A 15,810-nucleotide genomic window follows, 5' to 3' on the forward strand; every position below is an offset into this window, starting at 1 on the left:
CAATAACTTGATCAAGAATGCTTTCTATCAAAAACATATTGATCAAAAGGGGGAAATGATGAAAATAATAAGAATAAAAATGTTTTCCCATATTGAGGTATATGGGGAAGCCATTCTGGTTTAAATATGATTTGGCCTAAAACTTGTTTTTCCCAGAACAGCCTGACTGATGGCCTATCAAATATGCGTTGTACATCTGCTTCAAACCTTTTCCCAAAGCAAAGAATCAACTCCTCAAAGATAGGGGTGCAATGTCTCCCTTTCTTTGACACCGATACCAGTACTTCTTTGAAGATAAGCTTTTCTTCCCAAAGAATCATGGTCAAGTTGACCAATGTATGTGCTAAACTGCAGCAAAATATCTCCTTGTGACTTTGGAAATAATATCATGTTCCTTTCATGCTTGATATATGTTCTTTGTTCTGAAATGGTACATAACCACACTCTAAACCATTCTTCCCCAGAGTGCTTTCTACCCTGCAGGAGAGAGTGCTTCCAGACTAGTCCTCACATTAGGCTCAATAATTTCGTTCTGTTTTTCTTATCTATAGATTCGTTGTTGATTATTTTTGTTAATAATAGGACACAAAACAAGTCTTAGTAAGTTTAAGAAGATTGAAGTCATATCAAATATCTTGTAAACCACAATGGTATAAAACAGAAACCAACAAGAGAAAAGCTGGAAAATCTGAAAATATGTGAAAATTGAACAACACATTCCTGAATAAACAATGAGTCAAAGAAGAAACCAAAAGTGTATACATGTATATAGCATGAAAGAAAAACCTTAGTGGCAGCTTAATAAGACAATTTTGTCACGCAATGGAATAATGTATAGCCATTCAAATATTCTAAGTAATGTTTAATGATGTCTTAAATACATGTGCTAGACTGGAAAACAGGTTAAAAATATATATATATATATATAAAGCATTCAAGAAAAAAATTAATTATAGAAAAAAGCTACTAATAAATGTACCTAACAAAACATTCCTTCCCTGAGGTAGAATTACTTTGAGTAACTACCTTTCTTTCAGTTTTACAAAATAAAAGGAGGGAAACTGTTATATAAATAAATTTAAAGCAATAAACCTCTCTTATATAGATAATAACAGAAATATATCTGGAGAAAAAGAAAAAAATTGTCGGAATAATGCAGGATTAGATAAAGATGACAGAGTGGAAAGATTCTTAGCTCACCTCCTTCCATGGACACACTAAAACTACAACTATATATAGAACAACTGTCACTGAGAACAATCTGAAGACTAGAAGAAAAGGTTTTCCACAAACGACAATACAAAGGAAAAGCCACGTGGAGATGGGTAGGAGACACAGAGATGCAATCTAATCAGGACCCACACTCTTAGCATGGCAACCCACAAGCAGGAGGGGTATCAGAACTGTGGAGGTCCTCCCAGATGAGTGTGGGGTCTGAGCTCCACATAGGGATCCACAGCCCAGGGGGCCTGCACTGGGAAGATGAGCCCCTATAATATCTGGCTTTGAAAATCAGCAGAATTTATGTCTAGGAGAGCCAATGGCTATAGGAAACTGAGACTGCACTCTCAAAAGTTACATGCACAAACTCACTCACTCTGAGTTCCACTACAGAAGCAGCAGTTTGAAATGTGCTTAGGTTATATGTGAAAGAGATTCATTGACTAATTTTAGGCTGTGTGCCAGAGAGGCAAGGATGTCTTTGAACTTTCTCCAGGCATGAAAGAACTGGTAGGGAACATTGTTTTTTTCTTTTCTTCTATCTAGCTGGCCTGTCCCAGGTAGGTGCCTCTCCATCTACCTTGCTAGCATCACTCACTCTGCTTGGCAATTCCCTGTGGAACTGCCCCAGTCAATGCCTGTCCAAAGCAGCCCCTTCCCCACTCCACATGATGAGTGGCCCCAGTCAGCACCAGAGACCCTCCAAAGAAGCTTCCACCCTGGGAGCTGGCACATCAGCATGCTTGCAGCAATCACAGCCCAGGCACAACAGGAAGGCTCACACAGCCTATCCTGGGAACACACCTGGAGCAACTGGCTTTGGTGGCCAAGGGAGATTGCACTTCTGGGCTCTACAAGATACCTTCTACATAAGGCCAACCTTCCAAGGCTGGAAGATGTATCTGATCTATCTAATACATAGAAAAAACACAGAGAGTTAGGTGAAATGAAGAGACAGAGCAACATATTCCAAATAAAAAAAACAGGAAAAAAACTCAGAAAAAGAGCTAAATTAAATGGAGATAATCTATCAGATAAAGAGTTTAAAATAATGATTATAAGATACTCACTGAACTTGGGAGAAGAATGATGAACACAGTGAGAAATTCAACAAAGATAGGAAATATAAAAAAAGGGACCAATGGTAGCTGAAAAATACAATAGCTAAAATTAGAAAATACACTAGAGGGAATCAAAAACAGATTAGATGATGCAGATAAGCGGTCTGGAAGACACAGTAGTGAAAATCACCCAAGTGGAAAAGCAAAAAAGAAAAGAGTCATACAAAAACTTAAGGGATTTCTAGAGAAACATCAAGAGTACTAGTATTTGCATTTTGAGGGCCCCAGAAGCAGAATAAAGAGAGAAAGGGACAGAAAACTTATTTGAAGAAGTAATGGCTGAAAATTTCCCAATATGGTGAAAGAAACAGACATCCAAGTACAACAAGCACAGAGATTCCAAAAAAGATTAACCCAGAAAGACCCACATCAAGACTCATTATAATTAAAATGTCAAAAGTTAAAGAGAGAATCTTAAAAGCAGCAAGAGAAAAACAACTAGTTACATACAAGGGAACCACCAAGAGACTATGATCTGATTTTTTAGCAGAAATTTTATAGGCCAGAAGGGAGTGGCACGATATATTCCAAGTACTGAAAAGAGAAACTTACAACCAAGAATACCCTATCCAGCAGGGCTATCACTCAGATTTGGAGAGATAAATAGTTTCTGAGATATGCAAAAATTAAGGAGTTCATCACTACTAAACCACCCTTACAAGAAATATTAAAAGCACTTCATTGAAAAGAAAACAAAAGGCCACAATGAGAGATAAGAAGGTTATGAAAGAAAAAATTTCAGTGGTAATGGCAAATATATAGTATAGTTAGTAGATCAACTATCTATATAGCTAGTTTGAAGATTAAAACACAGAAGTAGTAAATTCAACTATTTCTACAATAAATAGTTAAGGGTAACACAAAATAAAAAGATGTAAAATATGATGTCAAAGCCAAAAATCATAGGGAGGTGAGTAAAAATTTTGTGCTTTTAGAATGCACTCAAACTTAAGTGACCATCAACTTAAAATAAACTGCTACATACAAAGATTGTTATGTATGAACCTCCTGGTAACCATAAACCAAAAACATATAAGAAATACACAAAAAATAAAGAGAAATAAATATGAACTTAACAGTAAAGAAAGTCATCAAATCACAAAGGAAGAAAGCAAGAGAAGAAAGAAAGAGAAGAGCTGCAAAAACAACCAGAAAATAACTTACAAAATAGCCAAAAGACTGATGTTGAAGAGCGTACTCCCTATGGTTTCTTCTAGAAGTTTCATAGTTTCAGGTTTTACATTCAAGTCTTTAATCTAGTTTGAGTTGAGTTTTGTGTATGATGTAAGATAATGGTCTACTTTCATTTTTTTGCATGTGGCTGTCCAGTTTTCCCAACACCATTTGTTGAAGAGACTGTCCTTTCTCCATCATATGTTCTTGACTCCTTTGTCAAAGATTAGCTGTCCATAGATGTGTGGGTTTATTTTTGGGCTTTCAATTCTATTCCATTGATCTGTGCATCTGTTTTTATGCCAGTACCATGCTGTTTCGGGAAACGCAAATCAAAACTACAATGAGATATCACCTCACGCCTGTCAGAATGGTTATAATTAACAAGACAGGAAACAACATGTGTTGGAGAGGATGTGGAGAGAAGGGAACTCTCATACACTGCTGGTGGGAGTGCAAACTGGTGCAGCCACTATGGAAAACAGTAAGGAGGTTCCTCAAAAAATTAATGATATAACTAACATACAATCCAGCTATTCCACTGCTGGTTATTTATCCAAAGAACATGAAAATACCAATGTGTAAAGATACATGCACCCCCGTGTTCATTGAAGCCTTATTCACAATAGCCAAGACTTGGAAGCAACCTAAGTGCCCATCAAGGGACGAATGGATAAAGAAGATGTGGTATATATACACAATGGAATACTACTCAGCCATAAGAAATGATGAAATCCAGCCATTTGTGACAACATGGATGGACATTGAGGATATTATGCAAAGTGAAATAAGTCAGAGGGAGAAGGTCAGTTACCCTATGATCTCACTCATTAAGTTGTAGATACTAACAACAAAAAACAAACACATAAAGACAGAGATTGGATTGGTGGTTACCAGAGGGGAAGGGGCGAGGGAGGAGGGTGAAAGGGATAATTAGGCACATGTGTGTCGTGAGGGATTGTAATTAATATTTGGATGGTGAACATGACATCATGATGTAATCCATGTAGAAATAGAAGTATAATGATGTACACCTGAAATTTATACAATGTTATAAACCAGTGTTACCGCAATAAACAAAAAATTAAAAAATAAACATTTCTCTTTAAAATCAAAACAGAAAAAAAAGAAAAAAAACAAAATATCAATAAGAACATACCTATCAATAATTACTTTAAATGTAAATGGACTAAATGCTCTAATCAAAAGACATAAGGTGAATGAATGGATAAAAACCAAGATCCATATATCTGCTGCCTACAAGAGACTCAATTCAGATCTATAGACGTATATCGACTGAAAGTGAAGGGATGGAAAAAGATATTTCAAGAGAATGAAAACAAAAAGAAACTTGAGGTAGAAATACTTGTATCAGACAAAATAGATTTTAAAACAAAGACTGTAACAAGAGACAAAGAAAGACGATAAAAGGATCGACCTTACAAAAGGGTATAAAACTTGTAAATATCTATGCATCCAACATAGGAGCACCTAAATATATAAAGCAAATATTAATAGACGTAAAAAGAGAAATTGAGAGTAATACAATAATAGTAGATAACTTTAACATTCCACTTACATTAATGGAGAGATCATCTAGATAGAAAATCAATGTGGAAATATTGGCTTTAAATACCACATTAAACCAAATGGATTTAATGGGTATAAACAGAACATTCCATCCAAAACCAGCAAAATGCACATTCTTTTCGAGTGCATATGAAACATTCTACACAATAAATCACATTTTAGGCCTCAAAACAAGTCTCTTTAAGAAGATTTAAATCACATCAAGTATCTTTTCTGACCACAAAAGTATGAAATGAGAAATCAATTACAAGACGAAAACTGGATAAAACACAAACACCTGGATGCTAAACATCATGATTCGAAACAATCAATGGGTCAAAAAAAAGTAAAAAGAAAAATCAAAAAATACTTTGAGACAAATGAAAATAGAAATACAATGTTCCAAAATCTAGAGGACACAGCAAAAGAAGTTCTAATAGAGAAGTTGATAGTGATTCAGGCCTATCTCAGGAAACAAAATGTCTCAAATAAGCAATCTAACCTTATACCTAAAATAACTAGAAAAAGAAGAACAAAGAAAGCCCAAAGTTAGTAGGAGGAAGGAAATAATAAATATCAGAATGGAAATAAATAAAATAGAATCTAAAAAACAATAGAAAAGATCAGTGAAACTAAGAGCTGGTTGATAGACCTTTAGCCAGACTCACGAAGAAAAAAATAGGGTTCAAATAAATAAAATCAGAAATGAACGAGGAGAAGCTACAACTGACAGCACAGAAATGCAAAGGATAATAAGAAACTACTATGAACAGTTATATGCCAATGAATTGGGCAACCTAGAAGAAATGGATAAATTCTTAGAAACATACAATCTTCTAAGATTAAATCAGGAAGAAATAGAAAATCTGAACAGACCAATTACTAGTAATGAAATTGAATCAGTAATTAAAAAAAAAAAACACTCCCAACAAACATAAGTCCAGGATCAGACAATTTTACAGGTGAATTCTACCTAACATTTAAAGAACAGTTAATACATATCCTTCTTAAAATATTCCAAAAAATTGAAGAGGAAGGACCCATTCCAAACTCATTCTGTAAAGAATTACCTTGTAGAATTACCCTGATACCAAAACCAGACAAAGATACTATAAAAAAATTATAGGCTAACATCCCTGATAAACACAGATACAAAAATCACAAACAAAATATTAGCACGCTGAATTCAACAGCACATTAAAAGGACCATAACCATGGGGACCAGCCTGGTGGCGCAGCAGTTAAGTGCACGCGCTCCGCTGCGGTGGCCCGGACTTCAGATCCCGGGTGTGCACCGACACACCACTTGTCAAGCCATGCTGTGACAGCCTCCCATATAAAGTAGAGGAAGATGGGCACGGATGTCATCCCAGGGCCGATCTTCCTCAGCAAAAAGAAGAGGATTGTCATTGGATGTTAGCTCAGGGATTATCTTCCTCACACACACACAAAAAAGGCCCATAACCACGAAAAAATGATATTTATCACAGGGATATAAGGATGGTTCAATAGCCACAAATCAATCAATGTGCTACACCACATCAACAAAATGAAGGTAAAAAAATCATATGATTGTATCAATAGATTCAGAAAAATCATTTGACAAAATTCAACATCCATTTATGACAAAAACTCGCAACAAAGTAGGTACAGAGGGAACATACTTCAACATAATGAAGGCCATATATGACAAACTCACAACTAACACCACATTCAACAGTGAAAAGCTGAAAGCGTTTCCTCCAACATCAGGAACAACACAAGGATGTTCACTTTTGCAAAAAAAAAGGAAGAGCAGATATTAGAGTTCACAGCAACTCTTTCCAAGTCCCCTTCACACTTAACTGATGTTCACTCTCACTGTTTTTATTCAAATTGGTATTGGAAGTCCCAGCAACAGCAATCAAAGAAGTAAAAGAAATAAAAGACATCCAAATTAGAAAAGAACTAAAACTGTCACTATTTGCTCCACATCAGCAAGAATGTTGGTTATACAGCCTTTAATTTCACAGAGATAAATTCATTGAAACAAACAGTGGTGAGCACCTATTATATGCCGGAAATTTTAGGCACTGGAAAATCATAAATGAATACAACATCTTTTTACACACATAAGGAATGCTAAGTCTGTAGAAGCAGTGGAAGCAAATCTTGCTCACTTTCTCTCTCTCTCTTTTACCATGAATCTTCTATGAGCACAACCCCATCCAAATACAATGGTCAGCTCTCAGTTCTCATTGTAATTCAACAAAAAACTGCACCTGTTGCAGTTGATTGTGCTCTCCATCTTTGAATGTTTCTTCACTTGTATCTGAGATATTGCTTCTTACCTGTTAATCTGTACCTCATGTCTCACTTGCTTCCCAACTGACCACAGTTGCCTCAGGTCTCAGTCTCAAAATTTTACTCTTACCTAAGTGATCTCAAATAATCCTATGTCTTTAAATATTCTTTCTACTCTAGACGACTATATTTAAATCTTCAGTCCAGAACTCTAAACAGAACCCCAATTGGCTTCACATATCAAATAGGCATTTCAAATGTATCTCAAGAATTGAATTCTTGATTTCTCTATGTAATCCTGCCACTCTGGAAGTTTTCAAAATCTCAATAAATAGAAATTTTATTTGCTTTTTCTTGAGCCCAAAACATTGAATTATCTCTCATTCTACATTCTTTCTTATGAGCTAAATATGGTTGTCTCACTACCCCAATCAATCCGTCTTTGTCTCTCGTTTGAAATTTTCTAAGTTGTCTTCCTACATTCCACCTAGCTCCCTGCTCTATTTTCCACAATATGGATGTACTGATCCTTCTAAAAATGTACATCTTATCAAGTTACATGTCTACAGAAAATTCTTCAAGTGCTTCCCATCTCATTCTGAACAAAACTAAAAATGCTTCCAGGTCCTGCTGTGGACTCACACAGAGTTGAACAACGTAACTTTTCTTCCCATAGACTTGACCCTTCTTAGAACTCAGCTGTTAAAACAACACAGAAGAAGGCACAGTATTGCTCTTTGATGTTAAATATTAGAGTCTATTCTCTTTTTTTTAATTTTTTGTTTATTGAAGTAACATTGGTTTATAACATTGTATAAATTTCAGGTGTACGTCATTATACGTCTATTTATGCATAGATTACATCATGTAATCTAATTACAACACAGCACCACACACATGTGCCGAATTATCCCTTTCGCCCCCTCCCTCCCCCCTTCCCCTCTGGTAACCACCAATCCAATCTCTGTCCCTATGTGTTTGTTTATTGTTGTTATTATCTACTACTTAATGAAGGAAATCATACGGTATTTGACCTTCTCCCTCTGACTTATTTCACTTTGCATAATACCCTCAATGTCCAACCATGTTGTCACAAATGACTGGATTTCATCGTTTCTTATGGCTGAGTAGTATTCCATTGTGTAGAGTCTATTCTCTTTGAGGAAATGTGCAATGCTTGGATATTCAATATTCACAGTCAGTTTAGTTAAGCTCAACTACTATTTACTGTAGCCTAGTATTTGACAGTCACTATTTTCAGCAGAATTTTTGACAACAAAATTTTGTAGCTTTCTTTAACCATCAGTTAAGTGTGAAGGGGACTTGGAAAGAGTTGCTGTGAACTCTAATATCTGCTCTTCCTTTTTTTTTGCAAAAATATCTCTGCATAACTAATGAAACATCTTTGGTTTCCTCTCCCTGAGAGCAAGAAACAAGACAAGGTAAATCTTCTTAACTGCCAATTGTAAGTAATCTTCGATAGCTGACTAAATAGTCTCTTGTGAAACAGGACACATAGAGAATGTTCTGAGGAAGACTTATTTTCACATTATTGAATCTCTAAGCATCACTTGTGGATACTTTCTGAGCAGATGAGCATTGTGCAAATAATTTTTTAAATGCCCCCATGACATCCTTGTTTCTGAGGCTGTAAATGAGAGGATTGAGCATGGGTGTGATGATAGTATAGAAAGCTGAGACAACCTTGTCCTGCTCAGGGGTGTGGAATGACTGGGGCAGCACATGAGTATAGAAGGCAGCCCCGTAGAAAATGCTGACTACAGTCAAGTGGGAGGAACAAGTGGTAAAGGCCTTTTTTCGGCCTTCAGCAGAGCGCATGCGGTGGACAGTTAACAAGATGAGAGAGTAAGAAGTTGAGATAATAGAGATGGGGATGAGCAACATGAGTACACAGCAGATGTACATCAGGGTTTCATACAGGGATGTGTCAGCACAGGCCAGTCTGAGAACTGCAGGGATCTCACAGAAGAAGTGGTTGACACTGTGGGAGCCACAGTAGGGAAAACTCATGGTGATGGGGGTGAGCAGAAAGCCATCCAGGGACCCACCAAACCAGGCACCAGCAGCCAGCAGAAGACATACCCTGCGGTTCATCAAGACTGGGTACCTAAGAGGGTTACAAACAGCCACGTAGCGGTCATAGGCCATGAGGCCCAAGAGGAAGAACTCTGAGCCAATCATGGTCAAGTAGAGGAAGATCTGCATCCCACAGGCCACAAAGGAAATGGTCTTCTCTATAGAAAACATGTCAATCAGGAGTTTTGGGACAGTGGTACAAATGAAAAGAGTGTCCATGATGGACAGCTGGCTGAGCAGAAAATACATGGGAGTGTGGAGGCGGGAGTCCACCCAAATCAAGACTATCATGACCAAATTTGCAATTACAGCTACCACGAAAACAGCAAAAATAACAGCAAAGACAATCACTGTAGCTTTACTGTTCACCAGAAGCCCTAGGAGGATAAAGTCAGAGGATGAAGTTCCGTTCTTCATTGACATTGATTACGACAGCTCCACGGGAGCAGGAAACCACAAAGACCAAGAAGGAAAGGGAGAATAAACACTTTCAATATGGGAGAAGCTCACAAAGGAGATGACACATCAGAGGGTACTAGTCAGGATGAAATTTTCCAAGGCAGAATGCTAGAGAAAGACAAACAGACCAAGAGACACATCATAAATCAGTAACTGTAGATCTGTTTCTCTTTGTTGGAGAACAATGCTTTTTATATTGTGTTCATGTTCAGGCTGCAACATATAGGTTATACTAGATGCGTAATACAGTTAATTTTGCTATCCTTGGAGTAAAGTTTTAACTATATCTGTCCTATTCATTCTGCATTTCTTGCATCCAGAATGTTGTCCAATCCATAGTTGGGCTAAGTAAACACTGGTTGGAGAACAGGATGACTGATGCATTGATTATCTGAATGGCTAAAAGTGAGCAAAATGAATACTTAAGAAGTGAAGGTTATAAAGAAAACAACACCTTAAGTGTGTCTTCTAGTCTCAGTACTTAATTTCTGACACTCTGGTCACCAAGTGTGTGGGGGTTTCTTCCCTGTACCAAGCAATCTCTAGCTCTTCAGACATCAGCTGGGTGTCTTACAATTTAATTCAATTCTCACACTATCCACCCGGATATAGCCTAATATCCCACAGGTTAAGGGCTCAGTCCCACAACACTGGCATTCACTTCAGAGGACACTTACAAGTATAGGTTGTCACCTATGCTTCTGAACCACTGGATATAAATCAGATGTTCCCCTGACCCCTTTCCTGGGTTCAATTAATATTTTAGAGTGTGTCATAGAACTCAAGAAAAGATTTTACTTACTAGATTGACTAGTATGTAACTCAGGAACAACCAGGTGGAAGAGATGCATAGGGTAAGGCATGTGGGAAGGGGTGTGGAAATTTTTTTCCCTCTCAGGGTATGCTACCCTCCTAGCACCACTACCTGTTCACTAAGCTAGCTCTCTGAATGCTCTTCTTTTGGACTTTTGTGGGGATTCATTCTTTAGGCATGACTGATTAAATCCTTGGCCATTGGTGATTAATTAAACCTGTAACCCCTCCCCTGTCCTTGGAGATCTGGAAGGTGGAGTGTAAAAGTTCTAAACCTCTAATCATATGGTTAATTCCCTGGAAAACAGTTCCCAGCCTTTCCATAAGTCATCTCATAACATAAATTCAGGTGTGGTTGGAAGGAGCGTATTATGAATAATGAAAGACACCTGCATAGCTCTTTTTACTCATGAAGTTTTGATGGTTTTAGGAGCTCTGTGCCAGGAATGGGAACAAAGACCAAATATATATTTCGTATCATAAATGACAATGTAAAAAATGGCTAAGATATTTGTTGGGGCTTCATGAATGAAATGTTCTGGTCATCGTGTTTCACCTAGGTTATTCCAGTAGCTTCTGCACTGTCTCCTGATTCTCTCTCTTGTACGCTTTTAGTCTTATCTCAGCAGATCAAAGTCATCTTGAGAAACCTACATCAGACCAGATCTCTCTGTGTTCAAAACTCTGCTCTGGCACTTCATATCCCACTTCAGAGCCCATCATGTTGTGACCCTTCATCCTCTGAAATCATCTCCTGCCCCTTCCGGTGTGTTGGCCCTGGTGCTGCAGCCCCCTGGCCTCCTTGCTGACCCTTGGCCCCACTCTGGGGGAGTCCTCCGCCCATGGTCTCTGCCTCTGCTGTAACCCAGGCCAGGGTCCTCCCCACGTCTGTGTGTGGTCACCCCCTCATGTCTTTCAGGGCTTTGTTCAAAACCCACCTTTCAGAGAGGCCTATTTTGGTAAGAGTTGATGACTTTATCTTTTTTTTTCACATTTCTTAATACCATCTGACATACGATGTGTTCATTTTATTTTATCTTGTCTCCTGAAGCTAGAAAGAAAGCTCTATATGAGCAAGGATGTTCACATATGTTGATACTGTCTCCTTCCAGAATATAAAACAATGCCTGGTACATGGCAAATATTGTCAAATATTTAAATGAATGATTATTAAATATATGCAGTTAAAGAAATGTAAACTGTTTATTTTTTATGCTTTTAAAGATAGTATACTGCTAGAAGAATTCCTTTAAAATACTTCTGGATGTGTTCTGTAAAAGTGCTAAAGGGAAATAATTTTTTTAAAGCCAGGTCCTTGTGTTATTCTTCAATCCAAAGTAAAGTTGTCATAAAATAGGATCTATTCATATTTTCTAATAAGGAACTTAGTTCTAGGAAACAGAAATACATCACAAGTCTCTAAGATCAAGCAGTAATACAAATTTCACATTAAATCATTGAGGTTTTACATATACACATTTGAGATAAGCGCTCTGTGACTTAAAATCAACGTACTATTTTAGACAGAGTCAGATGTTACCAAAATTTACAGTAAACAAGGACTCACCACTTTTTCTCTCTTCTGAATCTACCCTTGCTGTGACAGCTGTTAATTCAGTTAGTCCCAATTGTTGTGTAAAAGATGACTGCAGCTTCAGATATTATTGTCTCTCTAAAGGTTGTATGGTGGATGTTAATAATATAGTTTGAACTTACCCTATGTTAAACAGATGAAATGACAAGAATCATTATGCATGATATTTCTTAGCAGCAAGTTTCCATTTATTTTCCATTATCAGGAAAATTACATCTTAAAACATGCTACTATTAATTTTATATTTCATTAAATTTAGTAAAATGATAATAGATTTACCTTAGTGTTAATTAAACCAATTGTGGTAGGCAAAAGAATGCACCTCTACCACCTGCAAAGATCCCCATATCCTAATCCTCAGAACCTGTAAATATGCTCCCTTATTTGACAAAAAGGACTTTGTAGATATGATTAAGTTAGGGATGGTGAGACAAGGAGAGAATCCTAAAATGTTCTGTTAAGCCCAATGTAATCACAAGGACCCTTATAAGAGGCAGGCGGGAAAGAGGGAGGCAGGAGTCAGAGGAAGAGATGTGACATTGGAAGCAAAGGTCAGAGTGATTCAGATGCTGGCTTTGAAGATGAAGGGGATCTTGAAGCAAGGACTGTGTGTGGTCTCTAGAAACTGAAAAAGGCTAGGAAACAGATTTTCCCCTAAAGTCTTCAGAAATGAGTGTAGCCCTCCTGATACCTTGATTTTAGCCCAGCATGACTAATCTGGATTTGTGACATCCAAAACTGTAAGATAATAAATCTGTGTCATTTTAAACCACTGTGTTTGTGGTAATTTGATACAGTAGTCACAGGAAACTATTGTACAAGTAAATAATTTTATCAGCTTTTAAACATAAGCATAATTGAGGAAAGTTGCTAATAATAAATTAGTCTGCACCCCTGCAGTGCTCATTGTGTGCCAGGCTTCGTTCCACATGCTCCAGTGTTTTGATGTAGGCTCTTTCCACTGCACTTCTTATGCAGTCAATTATTGCAATTATCACTCTCTCAAGTTTGGAGGAACTGAGGAACAGACAGGGCAAGAGGCTCGACTTTGCTCTCCACAGTTTCTACCATTACACTCAACTGACCCCTACATGCACATTATCTTTTTAAGCATCAGATAAGTTTGCAACCAGCTAAGATGAGTCAAATGAATACAGGCTGTGAGGTCAAATTACATTCAAGGAAAATTTGAATTTCTCATAGAAACGTGTCAACAAATTTACAAAGGAACAAAATAAAGTTAATTATTTCCAGAAATCCAAAATGCTCTCTAACTCCTCGGCAATGTCTCGTCAACATGTGTTGACTGCAGATGCCTGGTTTTGTATTGAGAGCCACAAAAAATAAAAAATCCGCACCAAATGTACTCCAAGAAGGATCCCCCAAACACTGACTTGCAAATCTCACTGTTGATCATCAACTGCGAAGAGCAACTTCTTATGTCCAAGCAGACATAATAATAACTCATCTAATAGGCCTATGCCCACTCCTTCACCAGCCTTACCACCAGTACATAGGCAGACTAGTGGAGATAATGCCCATTCCCTTGTGGGGATCCTAATTTAAAGGATGTCAGGGGAAGTGGCAGAGTTCACTCAAGAATAAATGACAGAAAATATGAATTTTTAAAACTAATAAAGCAGAAAAGTAATAATTTTTTATCTTTAGAGGAGGAATATATGCAAAAAAATGCCCAGAAATGGTCAAGACTCACCCGTCGGTGTAAACAACTCCAATTTGCTAGTGTAAAGTCCCCAGTCCTCCAAAATCACTCCACACTCCGTGGTGCCACTTTACCCTTGCTCCTCTGGCAGTTTAATCTCATCTTCACATAGAATCTGGACCTCAATAGACTGGGTGAAATCCAGGGTCTGTCACTTACTGGCCATATGATGCTGGGCAAGTTGTTCATCAAGCTCCTTATTGAAAAAATGGGCATCAGAGCAGCCCCTGACTTCAGAGTGTTTACTGAGAATTCTATGTAAGGCCCTCATAATAATCTATGGCCCATAATAATGTTACTGAAATGTTGGCTACAATTTTTAGGATCTCCCTTCATTCACAATAAATATCTCTCTACTTTTAGTAATAGTGAAAAAAGAACAGGCTCCAGAATGTGAAAAAGTTATTAATTAATGAATTTGAAAATGGACAGTATATATCACTTGGTTTTAGTTACTTTAATTCTTTCAAGCCTAATTTTCCCAATACATAAAGAAGACATTATAGGAAAAATTATTATAATTTATAATTTTTTAGATTATAAATCTAAGATTATAAAGGCATTCATTATCATTTTAAAAACTAGCATTGGCTTAGTTCTCTTTCTTGAGACTGAAACTACTTAATACGTGCACAAAATATGTTGTAATCTTGCACATAAAAACACTCAAAGATACAGATTTTTACAATCTTTCAAATTAGAAAGGACTAGCATTTACAGGCAGCCCGACTTGGGTCAACATTGTATCACTCCTTCTCCCATAGAAGTTCCCCCAGGGAGGCAGGGAAGCAGCTATCTCTGTTGCACCTTCATCAGCTCTGCAGAAGCTGAGGTCCAGAAACATGGCTTTAACTATATTCAAACAATTTTTCCGATTTTATCTTCTTAGGTTTATTGGTATTCTTTAAAACAACTGCACATTGCAGTTAAACACTATGGAAAGTCAGGAAAAAACAATTTTGATAATGTTTTGATTAGATAAAGAATTATATACTGTTGTATATAATTCTAAAACTCATTCTAACACCTAAATTTTTAGTCAATAAAGAAGAAATCATCTTTTTGTCTTCATACTTGAGCAAATACCTACCTATGACACTTACCTCCCATTTGCTCTAAAAATGAACAGGTATCTATGATGAATCTAGCAAAAGCCAATGATATTTCTTTGAAGGAGCCAAGATTTTAAAATACTTGAATAGAAATGATATCAGAATCAGTGAAGTTGGAAAGAATTGAAGTATGGTTCTTCTGGTTCCAGCTTCACTCTTGACATGTAATTCTGTGTGAGCTCGTAAAAGTCATCTAATTTCTTTGACTTTCAGTTTCCATTGCAACTCTTCAAACCTGGATTTCTCAGAAAAAGGGAAAAAAAGAATTATATAGATATGTAAATTGTTATATTCGAATGTTAAGCCTTCTAAAATAACATGACATTCATCCATTCATTCACTCAACTAATAATTTTTTAACACACATTGTACATCAGGAAAATTTCTTGGTGCTTGGGATACATCAAGGAAAAAAATCAAGGTCCTGTCCTTGCTTATGTGATGAGTAGAATCTAAAATAATTGAGTAATCTTAAAAATCTAATGAAAGAAAATGAGGTAAAGCAATATGGGATAGTCAGAGCTGATGCTACAGGTATTTATCACCTTTATATGTGTAGTTAGTTGTGTAAACCAAAGCAATATAGCAGAAGCAGAAACCTTAAATACGTTCTTGAACTTTGAATCCCCAGGATTTTGAAGGGAG

At 36.9% G+C, this 15,810-nt stretch overlaps 1 protein-coding gene across 1 annotated transcript; it reads right to left on the reverse strand.

Annotated features, from left to right (window-relative positions):
* Positions 1-8,927: 8,927 nt before the first annotated feature.
* On the reverse strand, positions 8,928-9,887 carry LOC131399280 (olfactory receptor 2T11). Its single transcript, XM_058533450.1, has one exon. The coding sequence runs from the start codon at positions 9,885-9,887 to the stop codon at positions 8,928-8,930; it is 960 nt and encodes a 319-aa protein (XP_058389433.1).
* Positions 9,888-15,810: the final 5,923 nt, after the last annotated feature.

This window comes from Diceros bicornis, chromosome 37 (genome assembly GCF_020826845.1).
Source record: "Diceros bicornis minor isolate mBicDic1 chromosome 37, mDicBic1.mat.cur, whole genome shotgun sequence".
Classification (NCBI taxonomy): Eukaryota; Metazoa; Chordata; class Mammalia; order Perissodactyla; family Rhinocerotidae; genus Diceros; species Diceros bicornis.

What these genes read in the sequence shown, in the direction of transcription:
- LOC131399280 (XM_058533450.1), bottom strand. Translation starts at nt 9,887, where the DNA reads ATGTCAATGAAGAACGGAACTTCATCCTCTGACTTTATCCTCCTAGGG.